At 41.2% G+C, this 18,880-nt stretch overlaps 3 protein-coding genes across 4 annotated transcripts; 1 reads left to right on the top strand and 2 right to left on the bottom strand.

Moving 5' to 3' along the window:
- Nucleotides 1–396: 396 nt before the first annotated feature.
- On the top strand, nucleotides 397–7,563 carry dlst (dihydrolipoamide S-succinyltransferase). The gene is made up of 15 exons (XM_051396180.1): nucleotides 397–558; nucleotides 1,506–1,539; nucleotides 1,640–1,679; nucleotides 1,914–1,975; nucleotides 2,088–2,162; nucleotides 2,268–2,323; nucleotides 2,803–2,911; nucleotides 3,022–3,189; nucleotides 3,371–3,456; nucleotides 3,601–3,698; nucleotides 5,136–5,266; nucleotides 5,655–5,728; nucleotides 5,833–5,916; nucleotides 6,069–6,236; nucleotides 6,878–7,563. The coding sequence occupies exons 1-15, from the start codon at nucleotides 496–498 to the stop codon at nucleotides 7,010–7,012; spliced, it is 1,383 nt and encodes a 460-aa protein (XP_051252140.1). The 5' UTR covers nucleotides 397–495; the 3' UTR covers nucleotides 7,013–7,563.
- Nucleotides 7,564–8,332: 769 nt separating this feature from the next.
- rps6kl1 (ribosomal protein S6 kinase-like 1) lies at nucleotides 8,333–13,384 on the bottom strand. Of its 2 annotated transcripts, XM_051396172.1 has the most exons (11): nucleotides 13,284–13,384; nucleotides 12,917–13,090; nucleotides 12,481–12,605; nucleotides 11,859–11,951; nucleotides 11,693–11,740; nucleotides 11,131–11,263; nucleotides 9,518–10,978; nucleotides 9,336–9,425; nucleotides 9,072–9,154; nucleotides 8,874–8,969; nucleotides 8,333–8,760 (listed from the first exon to the last, which is right to left on the bottom strand). In XM_051396172.1, the coding sequence occupies exons 2-11, from the start codon at nucleotides 13,050–13,052 to the stop codon at nucleotides 8,650–8,652; spliced, it is 2,376 nt and encodes a 791-aa protein (XP_051252132.1). In that variant the 5' UTR covers nucleotides 13,053–13,090; nucleotides 13,284–13,384; the 3' UTR covers nucleotides 8,333–8,649. The 2 variants fall into 2 exon arrangements, with proteins under 2 accessions (XP_051252132.1, XP_051252133.1); XM_051396173.1 differs by lacking the exons at nucleotides 12,917–13,090; nucleotides 13,284–13,384 and adding an exon at nucleotides 12,695–12,842.
- Nucleotides 13,385–14,996: 1,612 nt separating this feature from the next.
- Nucleotides 14,997–17,662, bottom strand: LOC127361506 (olfactomedin-4-like). Its single transcript, XM_051396186.1, has 5 exons — nucleotides 17,606–17,662; nucleotides 17,363–17,527; nucleotides 16,092–16,304; nucleotides 15,871–16,012; nucleotides 14,997–15,790 (listed from the first exon to the last, which is right to left on the bottom strand). Exons 1-5 carry the CDS (start codon nucleotides 17,660–17,662, stop codon nucleotides 14,997–14,999), a joined length of 1,371 nt encoding a protein of 456 aa, XP_051252146.1.
- Nucleotides 17,663–18,880: the final 1,218 nt, after the last annotated feature.

The raw sequence follows: 18,880 nt of genomic DNA, 5'->3' as shown, positions 1-18,880 counted from the left end.
AGAGTAATGGGTAATGGATAATATTTTTTGAGTAACTAACCATGTTTTTATATTTGTTTATAAAACCAATTCTGAAGTCTGTTAATGTTAATCTAAAGTAATGTGTTAAATTTGACAGCATTTGACAGCAAACTGGGGTGGCCAGGCATGTTTTAATGCTCGTGCCTAGGCATAGTCTATTATCTAATTTCTGTTCTACTGGTATTGTTTTATTCTATTCTCTGTCTTTACACTGTCACCTGTATGCTATCTGTAGTTGGAGGCGCATCGTATTTACACTACTGTAGATTATTTCTCAGGGGCAGTGGTTACAACTTCGTGCAGGGGGGTTTAGAGGGGACCACAGGGGAGGACTCCCCCCCCGCCCACCCCCCCTACACTCGGAGCACTTGGTTTATCCCACACTACTTCCTCGGTTCTTGCGCGTGCCTATCCTAGCTTGTCGGTGTGACCAGAGTTTCCCTTCCGCTGGCAGGCTGCTGTCACACAGCCATCATGTTATCCCATTCCCGGTGTCTCACCAGGAATTTTGGCCGTTCCCTCTCTGCTATCCGCCAGGTAGGCAGCAAGCAAACACAATGTTGTCGTTGCCTCTCGCGGCAGCACTCCTCGCCGCGTTTGGCCGCGGGTTCAGCTGTGTGAGAGCTAGCATTAGCATTAGCCAGCTGGCTGCAGTAGGCCGGGGACAGGCCGTAACACTGCAAGCCAAGGACAGTATGACACTTAACTTCACAAGTCCTTGCTGCAGTCTGTATTAAAGTTTAAAACCATTTCCCTCTGTGTTTGATTGGTCTGGTCTCACGTGTTGACACGAGCGTTAAAGGTGTTTGACCCGAGCAGAAAGTCTCTGGTTCACGTTCATGTTCAGTCGAGGCAAACTTATCCGACATTATTTATGTGGCTAGCAAGAACATGCTAGCCACTCAAAGCTAAATGTACGGGTAGTTAAGCTAGGTGCCTTTAGCTGTCATGCTGAGGTCATATTGTGGTTGTGGTCAACTTAATGGAGGCATTGAGTTAATTATTTTTTTCGTTCATGGTGTAACTTTCTGTAGCTGCATTAGAAGCTAGGTCGTCAATGTCAAATGTCTTGGTGTTTAATTGTCACTTTGTCAGTAAGATTAGCACTAAATTATATTATTCAGTGTTAATACAACTGTTCAAACAGTGGCTTAAATAAAAATATGTTTTATGCATTTGCAGTTCTCATGCAAAACAGGACAAGCCACCTGTTTGACAGATAATTTATAGATTATGTCAGAGGTCATCGTAGAAGTAACCTTTGACCGAAAGCAGTGATTGCTCTCCCTGTTGTTGACTCCATTTCCATTTGCAATTCCCATGGAATTGGATTATCCCTGGTAGACATAGTTGGTTAACTTGATGTCCATGATAACTTATGATTGCATAAATTTACAGACATTTTATGCTCGTGAAACTCTGAGTAGTTGTTTTTCTGCGCAGTACATTTAAAAATTTTAATTCTTGATTGTATCTTTTCACAGGGGAATAATGTGTTAGCTCGTCGGGCTGCGTCAGGTATGTGTGCATACTGTTCAAGCACGTCTTAAACCTTTGCTTTGGGTAGTCCTGTTGCAAGAAGTTATTAATACATCACTCTTGCCATTTTTTCCTACAGCTCTATCGGTTAGCCATTCTATCACCTTTAACAACAATGTGTAAGTACACTAACTCATAAAACACTAAACTATTAGAAGAGACAAGGAACTGTACTATCAGAATTTAAATACAGCTCCCTAATTGTCAGTATCTATCTCTATTAGTCAGCAGTTGTCTCCCATTCAAATGATACAGCAAATATTGTGTGTGTCGTTCCAGACACATAATGTGAATCATGATTTTTGATTTTTTTTGTGGCAATCTTGAATGATAAATCAGATTTTTCTTTTCAGAAAATCTGATCCCCGGTCCAGCGTCTTCCAAATCCAGTACTTCAGGACGTCTGTAGCCTACAGTATGTTTGAGCCTGCGTGCCTTTCATTTCTACACTGAATGTGAAGCACAACCACTTAAGTCTGGAATGAAGAAAAGTAAGAAATTTCCTTTTACTTGTCTTTGTTCTCCAGGAGATGAAGTTGTCACAGTTAAGACCCCTGCATTTGCAGAATCCGTCACAGAGGGGGACGTGAGGTGGGAGAAAGGTAACTCCTTTTTTATTAATGAACATACATTAGTTGCTTCTGATACAGACACCAGACAGAACAGTCAGTTTGTATGTGGATGCTAAAACAGTTTTCTCCTTACAGCTGTTGGAGATACCGTCAAAGAGGATGAGGTGGTGTGCGAAATTGAGACTGATAAGGTAAAACTACGTTTAAATTCATAGAAATTCCCAAGGTTTATGATTGCTGGTAATTGTTTGTCTTTGCCTATGAAAATGAAAGCCTTCAGAATGTGTGGCACAACATGAAGGAAAGAATAAGGGCATGTTGTTTTTTTTCCAAAATAGCATTCCACTTTAGCCTTAAAAATGTGTATTTCTTTGGTGCCGACTGTTGTGGGAGAAATTAGAAAAAGGGCAATTCATTACTGGAATGTTCTTTTCCATATTTCTCGAAATATTCCTGAATGTCAGTATTATTTAAAATATTTTTCAATAATGGCATATAAGACTGTAGCAAAAACATTGAACTTGATTGCCAAGTTTACACTTAACACTGCATGCATTTGGTTAGTTTGGCGCCATACAAATCACAACATATACCCTATTTAGAAAATATCTGACAACTTTTTACATTTCTGTTTTAAATGTGTGATTATTTTGACTTTTTTTGTTGTAAGACATCAGTTCAAGTTCCCTCTCCTTCTGCTGGAGTGATCGAGGAGCTTTTGGTCCCTGATGGAGGGAAGGTCGAGGGAGGGACTCCGCTCTTTAAGCTTCGAAAAGGAGGTCTTAAATATTGTGTTTTTATTAAAAATTAAAAATGCACAAAAAATACTATTGTTAAGACAATACTCGAAAGTTACTGTTATCCTAACTTTTCCCCTCTGTGTCTTCAGCTGGTGCTCCCAAAGCTGAAGCAGCTCCAAAAGTCGAGGCCTCCACTGCAGCCCCCCCACCACCTTCTGCTGCTCCTCCACCTCCTCCCACCTCAGCTGTGGGCCCCATTCCCACCACTATGCCCCCTGTGCCACCTGTGCCAGCACATGCTATGGACACCAAACCAGGTTAGTTGTAATGAGACAGACGGTCTGTGTCATGTGAGAACTGTTTTGCTTGACATCTGTGCTCTTGACCTCTAGCTTACATGATTAATCATTGTTCAGCTTTCTGCAGGCAGTGGCTTTCACCAGTTCCACTAAACTGAAGTCTAGAGATACTTAATGCTTCTTTATTTCTTTTTCATAGTTTCGGCCATCAAACCCACTGCTGCTCCTGTGGCACCAGTGGCTCAAGCAGAAGGAGGGGCTAAAGTAGCCAGGACGGAGAGCAGGGTAAAGTGCAGAAATTAATATATATATATATATATATATATATATATATCTGATCACTTTTAGACTTGTTCATAGTTTAGTAAACGCATAGTCAGAGTTGGGAACTGTATACTGAGTTTGATCATTTCTGTTTTTTGATTTTAGGTTAAGATGAACCGCATGAGACTGAGAATTGCCCAGAGACTGAAGGAAGCCCAAAACACCTGCGCTATGTTGACTACGTTTAATGAGGTCGACATGAGGTAGGAAATTCGAAATTAGTTGACCTACATTATTAAGCCCCCCAGTGCTATTTAAGGTGGTAAATGTGAAATGTTCTCTGCCACATTTACATTGAAGGAAAAGGACAGACTTTGTAGAGTGTAGGAATCAAAATCTGTTAAAATATTTATAAACATGTTTGTAAGTGTGTATTTGTATGCGGTACATATACAGTGTCCTAACTGTATGTGTGTTGTGTTAAAAGCCAAAACAACACTTGCACAAATGGTTATAGATTGGAATCTGCCCAATAGGAAAAGCTTTTTGAAACCCGATATCCTCTTAAACACTGGAATGTAAATATTTGGTCGTAATGCCATCTAAAACGAAGATAAGAATTGTTAAAACAGGTTTTATTAATTTACAAGGAAATGTTATTGTCTGCACTTGCCCCCTGTGCCGAAGAGGACACTTTGAGGATTTCTTTTCCCCGCAAATGTGTGGTGTCAGCTTTCGGCTATTCAGGGTTTTCTATGTATCCTAATTGGATTGACATTGACAGTCTGGAGGAAGACTTCCCAGGCTAGGGCTCATCTGGAGCCGAAGGAGCTAGTCAGAGCAGGAGGCTGGAGCATCTGTAGGGGCCCACAGAGACCTGTGCTCTGAGTGGAAGAGCTGCCTCAACCGATATGGGCTTTTATGACAGCCCAATAAGATTTACAGGCTCTAGAAAGTGAAGATTTTTATCGCTTCTTCTCTCCTTTCTCGGAGAGTCTGTGTCTTGGGAGGGGCTAATTATGTTAGCGTAGAAACCCTAGAGCTTCAACAGGGTTAGAGACAGGAAAACAAACAATTAAAAAGAGAGATACAAGAGAAAAATGAGCAATGGTGAAACGATTAGCAGGCCAATTTCAATAGCTTTAATTCACCATGATCCGTAACAGCATTCTTTTATAGCCGTAAAACGGCAGTTTGTTTTTCCTTTTTAAAATGATATTAGATTTGTATCTTTTATAACATGGTTCTAGTCTGTTTCTAGTGTATCTTAGAGTTTAGTATACTTTAAGGCTTCTAAAATAAATTAAATATTTAAAGAGTTGTTTCAAGCAAAAGCCATGAATGGTAATTTTTTTTGCCAATAGACACCTTTTTTATTTTAATGAACGTAATTTATAAATTGCTGCTTGGTTTGTTGTACATACAGTGACAAAGCAGTAACCCACGTCTAAACAATTAATCTCTCTGAAGCTGTAGTCAGCCCATCAGCTTTAAGAAGTACACATTATTGACCAGTTGAATTTCAGTGATTTAGACTCTGTTATGACAGATATTTGATTTTTTTTTCTCTCTTATTACTTCCTCCTCTATTTTGAGAACTGCATTCAAATCCAGTAATTCAACCCTATAGGCTTCAACCCTGCTCGTTGCCTCAAATTGTTAGTGGAATTACTATGCATTTTTTTTTCCTTTCCCTGCAGCAACATCTCCGAGTTGAGGAAGAGTTACAAAGATGCCTTCCTGAAAAAGCACAACATCAAGTTGGGCTTCATGTCTGCATTTGTCAAGGCTGCTGCCTATGCTCTGGCTGACCAACCCGCTGTCAATGCTGGTATAGATTTACCCTTATAAGACCTAATTTTGTGGTGTCAGTTTGTCTGGGTCTTTGCATGTCTGATATGGAGTCTTGTGAAGAAAACGATTTAAGTTTCAGTATACTCACTGCCAAACCTCAAAACCATCAGTGACTTATTTACTGCCTTTAGACCACTCTGACCTATTTAGATAGACCACAATGAAGCAGGGGTGGTCTGTATTGCTGGCTTTTTAAAAATCCAAAATAGTCTGTGGGTTTCACCTTCCACTGCTTTTTACAGAAAATGGCACATGTGAAAAGAAGATGAATCTTGGTGGCAGATGTTGAGATCATTTACAGTTTTAATCGGTAAACATATTTATTTTTTTCTGTGTACAATGTTTATGCTTTCTCTGTGTTTCAGTAATTGATGACACGACCAAAGAGATTGTGTACAGGGACTACGTCGACATCAGTGTGGCTGTGTCCACGCCAAAGGTAAGACAAGTGCATTATATTGTAATGCTAAGTGTAAGTGCTTCATAGTCCACTTGTCTCTAATGTGAAAGGCAGAAAATTCACTAATATGACATCTCTCTCAGGGTCTGGTGGTTCCTGTAATCCGAAGCGTGGAGGGAATGAATTTTGCTGATATTGAGAAGGCCATCAATTTGTTGGGAGAAAAGGTAATATTCTATAATGCATATTATGACACATTTGAAGCCATGTGTCTGTCTTAATTGTTCATTCTTTGTTTTGTACACTTCGTCGTCAACGGTTCACATCTGGAGATTTGCTCATGTTGTGATTAACAGTATTTGTGGATGTGTGTTTGTAGGCCCGTAAGAATGAGCTGGCTGTTGAGGACATGGACGGAGGAACCTTCACCATCAGCAATGGTGGCGTGTTTGGGTCCATGTTCGGCACACCTATAATCAATCCACCACAGTCTGCGATCTTAGGCATGCATGGCATCTTTGACAGGCCTGTTGCTGTCGGTGGCAAGGTTTGTCTCCTCAATGTTAAACATGCAAATATGTGAGCAAGAATATGTGCAGAAAAACATATTTAGCAATGTAATGGTCACATATGGAAAATGGTAAAAATTAGTTAAATATCTTCAGCAGATCAAAGGGTAATTGAACTGATAAATGTTCTGTTTTCAACAAAAACATCAGTGATTAGATTACAGCATAATTAACAAAACCAACCACTATTAAATAAGAATGAGCTTGGTTTGAGGTATCTCTGTCATACATTACATCTCTGCTAATTATTTAATATTCACTGGTGTAAGTATTGAAGGCATCATTCATAATCTACACCCAGTGACAGTCAGCAATTTTCTCCAATAAGCTTAACACGTGTTCTTACCTTGTTAGTTTTTATTTTTTATTTTTGTAGTTGTAGCACCATTTTCAGTGTAGCACATCACAGGATAAGGGGATCTTATGCTTGGTCCGTGATATATTCTCACACTAATGCAAATATTGCATGATACTATGGTAAACAGGTGTGAATATTAAACTTATATTGTATCAAATCAAGCTAAACTTCAAGAAAAATACAACTCAGTTAGCCTTTTTAATCTCTTTTTTTGTGTAAAAGTTTGTTAGAATTTGGTCTCAGCAATTTTCTCTTGTGTAGGTGGAGATCCGTCCCATGATGTATGTTGCCCTGACGTATGACCATCGTCTGATTGATGGAAGAGAGGCCGTAACTTTCCTGCGCAAGATCAAGTCAGTGGTGGAGGACCCCAGGGTGCTGCTCCTTGACATGTGAACCCTTGTGAACTCCAGGCCCAACCAAACAAACCACCCTACACAAACAGTGGCCGTACTCACCTGATGAACATTACCGTAACTGCAGTTGATGTATTGTTGTATTGGTTAACTAGAAAAAAGGATTGACAGAATGGACATTTGTAGGGCTGGCGGTGATAAAATGCTTGGTGCTGTTGTGGAAAAATGTCGGGGTCTGGGGTTTCTGTGGTGCTGGTCTATAGATCAAAAAATATATTCTATAACTCATGTGCGCCATATGTCATTTTCTACATACAACTGAAACATTTTCAATTTGTTGTAAGATGAATGGCAAACATAGATGAACTGCATAGTATAATTTCATTATTTTGGTTGAGAGAAGAACAATGAGCATGTATTGGGCCAGAAACCAAGAAACACTATGTTCTGAAATGTCCAAAGAGAAGAAATCCTCAGAATTTATGCCATCTGTTTCACAAAAATGGGGAAAATTCTCTTTATGCTGTGTACGAAAGACTATTTAAGAAAAAAGAAAGTTTTAAACAATAAAAGCTGCATTACTTGACTGTAGTTTTTGTTTTGGTTTTTTTGGGGGTTCGGTTTGACAGTCTGTGTCACAAAAGTTACGAGAACAGACACTGGGCATAGATAGCTGAAAAGGTGCTTCATCCACATATAATATGCAGATGGTTGACAGATTAAAATAAAGCCAAAAGATTTAAGTTTGATGTTGAGATGTTAGGTGATGAACTGCTTATCATAATGCAGCACATCTGAATGGCAGCATTTTCTATGTTTCTCCCTTCATTTACTCGGTTTTTCCTTTAACTTGTCACCTGCCTGTACGTCAGTGGGTTGTGGAATATTGGTTACTGATTATCGATAAGTTAAAAAGGTCTTACCACCTTAGATGCCCCTTTGTTTTCACATTCACAAGTGAAATATTATTTTATCAATTAAATAGTAATGAATCTCTTTGTCCAAGACAAGTCAATCAACAGGACTGAGCCGTTTGACTGTTTGTATTAACTGAGTTAAAAATGTCTTTGGGTGCATGGTACCTCACCCAATTGAGTGCACGTCCCATATAGGCTGAGTCCTTACCGCAGAAGCCCGGGTTCAATTCCAACCTGTTGCCCTTTGCTGCATGTTGTGCCCCCTCTATCGCCCCCTTTTCCTGTCTTATCTTCCTGTCAAGGCTTGTGGTACTTGATGCCTGCTCTCCCAAAGATAATTTAAACATAATTTTACACATGTAGTGGCAGGTGTCATATGTAGCCTATTAATGAATTATAAGACATAAAGATGAAGGCCTCAGCAGTAAGAAAAATGCCAGGGATAGAGAAGTGGTAACAATTTATTGCCTAATATCCTAGTTTTTCTACAATAATGATGGCAGACAGTCCAAACATTTATAATTATCAGTCTCAGATTAAAATAATATTATAATACTATAATATTATAATTAATATCAATTTGTTTAATGTTTTGGAAAGGACACAGTTCACCAGTTTTGTTTCAGTTTTTATTACTTAATTATTCTTTGGGAAGCACAAAATGCATCCATTTTGGCCACACAAGGGTTCTTGGATGATTCAGGTGAGGGTTCCACTTCACCTCTAATGCAGGACAGAGAAATCAGAGGTGCAGCACCTGCTAGCAGCTCAGAGCTTTCCAGGATACAGCACTGAAGAAGGGATGACACTTGATGTCACTCACACCTCCACCTCCAGAACCCAAGCGATAGCCAGCGTCAAACTGAAGCAACTGTGGAGCGGCATAATGGAGAGGGGAGATACTGTAAGATTAAATTACACCGCATGCGTTGCAATTTTACAAAAAGCAGAAGCCTTGCAGGTGTTTGGAGCCACCAATCTGACCTCAGTGAGCAGTGATGCAGCTGCGGTGCTCAGGTGGTCGGGGATGAGCAGCTGGGTGTGGGAGTGGATTCCTGCTGGATGGAGCTGCCACAGTGGCTGGAGGCACAGTAAACAGGGTGTGTGAGAAACCATGACCCAGTGACAAAGTTGCAGACTTTACTCTGTAAGACTGAACATGCTTGTAGAGCCTGCACTTACCATTCCTGTTAGGAGTTCAAACAACAAAGCCCCAAGACTCCACCAATCACACGCCTCTGTAACCCTGGACACCCCACCAATTTCTGCCAACATAGAATTAGCTGAGTTTAGTTGCATTCATGCACATTATTTTATATTCCCATACAATGTGCAGTGCTTGGCCTTTTATTCAGAATTGGTGAACCAACTGAATCTTGCCACTAGGTGGTAGCTTACACCATGGAACAACCACTGGTTTTAGCTTGCAGTAAACCATGTTTTTACCTGGAGCACAGTACATCTGTTCCATGGCTCTGGAGCAAATCTCTGACTGAACTTCACTCCACTGGCCAAAAAATGTCAAACACACCTTTCCTGAAGAGAAAACATTAAAACATTTGATCAAAATCCAAAGTCCATCCAAAGCGGTATTGCACGTCTCTTTTACAGGTGTTTGATGAACTTACCATTGCTGGTGAGCAGAACATTTCTAGGGTTGAGGTCCCGACAAAGGATGCCTTGCTGATGCAGACTCTCCAGGGCCAGCAGGATCTGAGCCCCCCAGACACGCACCTCCGCCTCGGGAAGACCCCAGCATGTCTGCATGGCCTTATCTGTGGGCCCGGAGGACTTGACAGGGAACCGAGGCAGGTGGCACCAGCCATCCACCTCTATGATCTGGTCTCCTCCCTGCCCCTCTGATCCTTCTGATTTAAAGAAAGCATCCATGTCCTCCCTCGCCCTGTCGGGTGGGGCTCCAGGAGGGCCAGAGGAGAGCCAGCCCACAGATGATTGGTCTTCTGCAGGTGCTACCTTCTCTCTAGGAATCAGTTCGCGGGCCTCCTCTACACCATCTCTTGCCTCACTCGAACATGCTTCCCCTTTGTACCTCAACCCTGAGAGGGCCAGGGGGACCCCTGATAATGTCCCCTGTTTTCCTGCAGTGCTGTGGCAGAGGGAAGTAGGGGAAGACCACGAGCTTTCTGAGGGGATCCTGGTGTCTGTGTGGTCAGAAAATACTGCTCTGTCAGTGCTCCTAATGACTACCATTCCATTTCTTTCCTCTGCTGTGGGACTGCAGCTGTTGTGCTTTGAGTCTGTGACCAAATCTGCAGAGTTACTGCTCAAAACAGATCCTTGGTGAGAGCCATTGGTATCCCATGATGCCCTGCCACGAATCTGGGTTTGGCAATGGAGAGGAAGATGCAAAATGGCAGGGGACGAACTCAAACCATTATTTTCACTGTTTGGTGATCCTGCTTTTATAAATGAGGTCTGATTTGCATGAGGTGCCGTTGATCCTAGTGTGCTATGTGAATGGCTGTCAGTCACTGCATAGGGGTTTATTTTCTCACAGTTTTGTGCTTGATCGGCAGCTTTCAAAGCCATTTCAAACTCAGAGCTGCACTCGGTCAGTCCCATTGCAGCTCTCTTTGTATGGAGTTCTGACATGACATCGAGAGCTTTATTGACACGAGCGCAAGAGAGGGGAAGAGCAGGCTGTTCCTGAGTTTCACTGGAGTGCAAACACAAACTAGGAGCTGGTGGATGGATGCGGGTGTTGACCTGTGTCCTTGTTGAGCCAGAATGCAGAGTTAGTCGATCAAGCTTGGTATAAAATGATGCTGCAGAGCGTGTGTTCTGCAGACAACCTGTCTCTTCGATGTAGGAGTGAGTCCCGCAGCTCTCCAGTCGCTGCTGAGTCTCGTCCCAGGAAGTTGGGAAGTCTGTATCTGGGCTCTCATCAATTAATTTCTCTGGAATCACTCCTATGCTCCCTCTGCTGTTGTGCTGGTAGTCTGTGCTGATTGAGGGCGAGGTGTAGCTGGTCTTCAGCTTGATGCTGTGCTGGCCAGAAGTGAAGCATTCAGGGTGTTCCTTGGCCTTCTCACTCTTCAGCTTGTGCAGCTTGGAGAAGAGCCTCCCACCTAGGACAATAGGGGAAGACACTGTATCAGATATAGGAGCACAGAATAGGAGTAATGACACTTTTCATTGGTGCTACAGATAGTGTATCCATGGTTAAATGCTCAACATTGTCCCAGGAGCACTGAGAACAGAGCAGTTGTTGACAGCTCACCTTTGACATGCTCAAGATGCAGGTACACAGCATCCTCACTGACGTAATATCTTAGCAGCTTAACCATGTATGGCACCCCCTGAGGAATGATGGTTGACTGGTCCCTGCTCTCCCAGCTAGACTTGACCAGACTCTAAAAGAACACATACACATAATGACCGATCTCTTTAGAAAGCGGAAATGGTGTATTAAATCAGACATGGTTGAAAGAAAAAAAGTGGATTGCCCCTTTAGAGATTAGTGCCTGTCTGTTACCATGTCCCTCTATAGTCACTGAAATTTGAGGTGCACTGGCACCAACTAAAAGGGTGAGAGCTTTCAGGCAGATCAATGCTGGGTGATACTCAGGGAGACAGGATGGAGAGAGCTCCCATCGACTGCCCTGACACAGAATACAAGGGCTGGCTTGCTTCCAGACGGCAACCCCCAAAACGTCTCCTCTACCAGTAGATAAATGTCGGCCTGTCTTTAGTTTACGTGTATTATAAAGTGCCCAGTCATTTTTTTACTGTGTTTTTCTTCAGTGTCATACTATATCTGTTGAAGAAAGCAGAACACTCACCTTTACAACAAATGTCTCCTTATTGACCATACTCTGGACAATCAGGACCTTAGGAATAAAATAAAATAGAAATAGCATCTTTAGGCTACTGTAGCAAAGCAGCTAGTGTTAATACACAAAGCCAACACTGATACAGAAACACACAGGTACTAAAAGTCTGTCTTACTTTATCAGTCACTCCCACCACCTTACACATCTCCAGGTCCTCCACAGGCGAACTCAAGTGTCTGATTGGACGGAATCTCAGACTGCTGTATCCCTGGTGATGAAAGCCACAGAGGATATTAGCAACAGTACAATGAAGCAAGCAAGAAGACTTACTTGAATGCCCAAAACACACAAATGCTCAATTTTTGAGAGTTAGAGTAATGGGGTGTCACATAGTCAGGTGCCTCGAGCAGTAAAGGGTATTGGTGCCTTGCTCAAGGGCACGTCAGCAGTGCCTGAGGGGTGAACTGGCACCTCTACAGCTACCAGTTTACTACATCCCTTTCTGGTTACCAGTTCGCACTCTGTACCATTATCCATGCTGCCAGCTACCCTCCAGTTCCCAACCCAAGTCCCTAAGGACTGAGATTTTTTCCACAGTATTTGAGATGAATAAGGCTTAGTGTGAGACAGACAGACAGTAATTGTTTCATCTAATGTAAGAAGCAAAACAGGAGGTGCTCTTGTCAACTCATCTAATATTAGACTTAAAAAGGCCACACTGAAATAAATGACACTTTGAAGTAGTCAGTCAACAAGATTTACTTTTTGTAAACGATAGTCAAGGATAATTGCCTTACCCCTAAATGAGAGCTCCCCTTCCCGAGGTTGTCCTGCAGATGTGTTATAAAGATTTCTTCAGCTCTCTTCAGATACTGGGTTGTCTTCCTTTTCACTGCCTCCCGACGATCCTTGTTTGGGTCCACTGTAAAACATCAGACACCAATAAAAAAAAAGAAAAATACCGTAGCTGTGTGAATAGAATAAATCTAACAGACAAAACACCACACCTACCTTAACTAAAAGTGTTTTTTATCTAGGGTAAGTATTTATAACACAGAGCTAACTATTGACACTGTGGGGAAAAAATCTGTTCAACCTTTGGTTTGTGACTTCCTGTTTTTATTTTTGGTGCACATGTTCCCATCACATGTCTTGTGCAAACACGCCTCTTCAAATTCCCCACTCACAGTATCACATAGCATTAAATACTTGTGTGAAATGTTACCCACTTACACTGAACCCCATTCAGCAGCAAATCCACCCCATTCTTATAGTAGCTGAAAGCTGCCTCATAGTCCTCATTGACCTCGCTGTCCAGTGCCATGCGGATCTGCTTGGCTGCCTCCACCAGGTAATCTCTCTTTGCCATCGCTGCCTCGTTTTGGACCCGTCAAGGACCGGATGAGCCTGAGCACAGTACAGAAAGTTAGATATTACTGTTGATTCAGCTGGACTACATTCAGCCATGGCAGACAGTTGATGCGTGAACAAGCTGCTTCATTAAAACAGAAACTGAATCTTAAGCTGTTGTAAGTGAATCATACTGCTACTGTTCGGCTCTTAAACGGTATTCAACTAATAACTTTGGATTGGGACTCACCTTTGCTCCCTCGTCTTATCAGTAGCAGGACACATCTCTATCTGTTGGCACTGGGCTCGGTGTATGTCTGCCCCCAGTGACTCCAAGGCTCGGCATGATCATCTGAGCCATAGGAAAAAGCAAAGAGTTAACCTCCAGACCAGCACAGGAAGTGAGTACAAGCTTGCGCCTACTATTTCTGATGAATGGGAAGAAGCAGATTTGCAAACATCCAAGATGACTGGGAGATGACTCAGAGCACTGAGGCACATTGTCGTGTGTCTCAGTTTAATTTTTCATATATCCTTGCAGGATGGTGGAAACCTAAAGATTATACTGGAAAAGGTGTCCACACCCATATCTTACTATATTATCCCAATAATGAATGCTGACACTGATGTGGTCTAAGATATCAACTTACACCCTTACACAAATCACATGAAATGGATTATTTCCAATGGGCAAATCTGCTGACAGGAATTTTTAAAATCTCTAGTACTATGCAATTAATATTTGTTACATTATACAAATGTGTTACCAGCCAAGTACAGAAGGCTAATACTGACTAGAAAACCTCCCACTGATGTAAAATATAACGTTTCTTTTTGCTCAATTCTGCTAGACACTGAAATACAAACATCACACACATACACACCCCATCCTGGTTACAGTCATGGAGGCGACATCATCTAAGGAGTGTTATGAAACACACAAAGCCATCTTCAGTCTCCTCCAGCACCATCCATCATCTTCTCAACATGCACTGCCATAGCAGATGAGTTAGACGTACACCATACTAAATAAATGAATAAATAGCACAGAAAACAGGCCTACAGGCACACATACACACGCTGTACCTGATGTGAGGCGAGCATGCCCCGGACCATCCACCACATCAGCAGCATCAGCAGCAGCAGCACCAGCAGTCCGTGTCTTCAGCAGCCTGAACACACTCATCTCAGGAGAAAGGGGAGGAGAAGAGAGCTCAGGCGAGGCTGCTGATTGGTTTAGCATGATGTCACTATAGGGTACCATTTCACGCAAGGCGCTCACTTCCCCCCTCTCATCCTGACAGATGCTGGCCGATTTAAAGAGGCAGTACTGTTTTTTGTGTGCACTGACTGAAGGCTATTTTCAACCCTAGTTTTTACTTTCAAAATGATGATGTTTAGCTTTTAGTGTCGACAAATCCTATATTTAAACTGCTTAATTTATAACATGATTATGAATTAAAGTGTTTCTTTGATGTCTCCCATCCACTATGAATGGAGGGATCACCATGCCCAGAATCCATAATCTGCTGGGTCTCAGTACTCAGTACCAGATGGAGCCGGGCACCAACCACAGCACAAAAGGAGAGTCGTTCCCCCCCAAGGGAGGGCCGGTTTACAGAGAGAGGGGGGGGGGGGCAGGATGTGTAGGAGACAAGGGTGGGGGGGCCTAAGATCAGATGCTGCAACCTTATCCAAAAAGCAGAAAGGGTGGGCTCGTATTTATCACAGATGTTTATGATTTCTTTACACGCATTCTCAGTCGTTCATTCAGTCGTATTTAATTTTGCACACTTTTACTGAAACTGAAACAAATCAGGACACTCATTTGAATGCTCAATTTTGATTTTATTCCAGAAAAAAAGTGTAGTTTCTACATGGCATACAGATATCAGAAGGTTTGAGATAGTCAATGTAGATCATTTGTATCAATCACAATACAGCAGATCAAGAACAAGAGACATCATTCTTTGTTAAACCTCACACTGTAGGAAACATAATAGCCATTGTTGTACATGTAAAGCCTCTGATCAGTGGGGTTGTAGTGCAGGTTGGTGTATTTCTCCTGGAATTTCTGAAGGGGAATACTCATGTATTTCTCCTCTCCAGTCTCAGTGTCATATGAGTAATAGATCTCCTCTGTCTTCAAATCTCCTGGCCTAGTGGCATACATGACTCCACACACCATAAAAGCATTGCCTACTAGAGGCTTAAATGCACTAGTGGTCCACTCATTCTCAATACCAAATGATTTCTCATCTATCTTCGCGACGACAATTTTACCCTTGGCCTCGTCCGTGGCATACATTACCCACAATCCTTTCTCATCAGCTGAAAAGTCCAGATACTGGTTTGGTGAATAGGTGTAGGTGAAACTTTCACTTGCCTTTGTGACTTGTCTGTGACTATAAACAGAAGAGGTCAGGTTTAATTTTGACATTCTGAATGGGTTGGCAGCCTGGTAATACACAGTGTTACCATGAACAATGTAATTATTACCAGTACCTTCGTACCCTTGTGGCAGACCATGGTGTGTGAAGGAGGATCTCTGAGTAAGTTTGTCGTAATTGGAGTACAAGTAGAATTCATACACAGTGGGACTGCTGTATGCACCGTACCAGTGCATTGACTCATGGCCACGAACAGGTTTGGAATCTTTTCCCCAGCCACCATACTGGTATCCTGGGTTCAAATGTGCATTCATTTGGAAGAGTGTAGGCTTGCTGACGCTCATGATTCCTGTGTGATTGCAGTTGCCTGAGAAGAAAAGAAAAATCACTGTCACATGCCACTTACTGACCAGATACTGCAAAAAAAATTTAACAAATTGGCCATACCAATATCTGGCTTGACGATGTCCTGCTCCTTCTGGCACTCCTCCAGTTTCCTCTGCAGCTTAGCGAACTCAATGCGGATCACTTCCAGGTTGTTCTTGTCGAGAGTCTCCAGTTGGTTCACAATCAGGGTCATGTTGTGAATCTGGCTCAAAGAGATAACCATATAACCAATGATACAATGACAGAAGAAGCGAAGCTCAGCATTGAACTTGTCTTCTAACCTCAGCGTACAGACTGTCAAGCATGGGCGAGGAGGAGTTGAGGGAGTCTTTGAGCTGAGACACCAGAGCTTCAAACTCTCTGAGCTCAATCCTGAGCAGCTCAAAGTCTAGTTTGATGTAATTGTCAGGACTGCTCTCCAGCATGGCCACTCTCACCGTCAGGTCCATCAGTTCTCCTAAGAAGATATCCAATTTGCCTCCGTAGTGGACAAGCTAAAAGACACACACTCATCAGTTTGTGTACTGTGAAGTAATTATGTCATGCAGTTGCATTTAACAATGTATCTTATCTTTAATAACATTAACTAATTGAATTGTATGTGTAATGTGTATTGTATTGTAATTTTCTGCGGCTATTAATGGTTCTTGGCAACATTCTGAATAGTTAATCATTGCAACAATGCAACATATTTTGTAGACATTAATACACAATGACACATTTCTTGGTTTTACAGGGCATAATAAACAGAATCTGAATGCATCTGGTTTGCCAAGAATGTTGACACACAAAGAATTTTACTCCGGTTGTCAATGTCTTACAGTACAAATCATTCATACATACAAAGATAGAGAGAAAGAACAAATATAGACCAAAAAAGATGTAGTTATTACAGTATGTACTGGCTATTAAGTTTGAAAATAGATACTCAAATCATCTGGACAAAAAAGTATTACATACAGTATCTATATCCCGGTAAAATTGTGCATATACTATACAGTTGTGGTCTGGTTGGTATTGAGCTATTACACTAGAGCCTTAGACAAGAGAGAAGTCCAAATGATGCTGGAATAAATATTGTATGGCTAATATATGTTATTTTTTATGCAAATGTAGTGTTATGAGTTTCTATTGTATCTATTGTCTATTGAGTATATAGTATATAAGTAAGATCTGTAAGACCTAGTGGCCACTATCAATTATGAAAGTCCATAGAAATTACCATTATCACTGGAAATGTGGAAACAATTCAGAATTCTCATTTTTATTAGGATTTATTATTGAATTAAATGAGGATTTGGATTTTAGTTTTAGTAACTAGCAGCAATACTGTATATAATGTGCCTATCATATCATTCTAATATGATTATACTGGTAATATTATTAAATTAATTGAGATTTACTACTACTACTAAAGTCACTACTGTATCTAGTCACCTGTTTTCTATTCTTTTATGATGACTAAAATTGTCCACTAAATAGTGGCTTTTTCAGCTGGAGCTGAAAATTCCAGACGACATGAAAAACATTTAGGAAGCTGTTTCATACTTACTTTATTCATCTGGATCTCCACCTCCAGCTTCAGACCGGTGGTAACTTGCTGCATGTGTTGCACTCGGTCAGCGGGAAAGGTGCTGTCAGGCAGGAACACACTGCAAACACACTCCAGTTCTCCACCAGATGTGGTCACATTCCCTGACTCCCAGTCCTCTACTGGCTGCAAGTAAACTCAGTTATTTTATTTAGATATTAAACATACTACTATTAAATCTGAATAGTCATGTTTAAAACTTACGAGCCAAGCCAGAGCGGGGCTCAGTATTGTAAAGAGAAGAAGCAGAGTCAGAAGCATTGTGTTTGCTGTCTTACTCAGATCTGTAGGTTTTACACCTCTTATCAGCCTAGCTAAAGCACATGACATCATCCACACCTCATAACAAGTTTATTTGCATCCTTGAGATCCATGCAGGTGTGCATATTAAACACACTATCTGGGGATTACTGCAGAAGTTTTAGTTTATTTAGTCATTGACAAAAAGTGTCAAGAGTAACTCCATACATGCTGGAAAAAGAGTCACTAAAGTCAAGTGACACTATACCTGAACTCAACATTGTGCGTTTATTTAACAAAGGCACCACTTTGGCACATGTACACAGTATTTTTGAGTGAAGTGAGGATAATTTTTCTTCCTGAGGTTTATGATTATACTTTATATCATACTAAAGTACATATATGTACTTCCTCTGTGACACAAAATAGGATGGTCTCACCCACTTTTATTATCTCATCCTAAGTGCCAAAATGTGGCCTGAAATGACATCCAAACTCACTTAGCATGATAAAACACAGCTATATTGCATTCAGTTAATATACTTCAACTCAAGAGCAAAATGTAACAGTACCACTGACTTCCATTAGTCATGTGTTGTTTGATTGTCAACTTCATCTTTTCAGTCAGTTTGTATTTTTGATCAGCTGGGGCTATTGGTTCAGTATTAATCTTAAACTTTCATTCCACCCTGAAGAAAAAGAGAAAATGTAATATGAGTCTAACCAAGCAACCTGTTCTTGAAAAATCCCTGTCCATGTAATAGAAAAAGCAGAGGTCAACATGAGCATTGTGTCTTTTCTCTCTAAGCAGCAGAAAGCAATAAGTGCTGGTTCATGTTGATTTCTGATTTCTCACTCTGTTTTGAGATCATTAAACGTATATTAACGTAATACCTGTCTGCTGCAGTACTTGCACATTTTGTACTTGATTTTATATCTGTAACATTCTGTTGCTCTATGTTCTTTTAATTCTGTTGTGGTTATAGCGTATGTGTGTGTGCCATGGACAGCTTTGGCAACCCTACCCTTGGATCCATTATTCAGTTTGATTTAAAATCATGTTCAACGTAACCTAAACCTAACCCTAACCCTAACCCATATGTAAAATGCACACATATCTTAGATTAACTGATATTTCCTTATGTCTTTGTCCATTTAGTGTTTACTTGTAAAATATCCCTTTTCCTATAGCCAGAATGCATCATTTGAAGCCACCAACTTCTATTAGGGAATGTTGGG

This window comes from Dicentrarchus labrax, unplaced genomic scaffold, assembly GCF_905237075.1.
Source record: "Dicentrarchus labrax unplaced genomic scaffold, dlabrax2021, whole genome shotgun sequence".
Classification (NCBI taxonomy): Eukaryota; Metazoa; Chordata; class Actinopteri; family Moronidae; genus Dicentrarchus; species Dicentrarchus labrax.
Note: the sequence above shows the minus strand (reverse complement) of the source record. Positions and strands in the feature narration are given on the sequence as shown.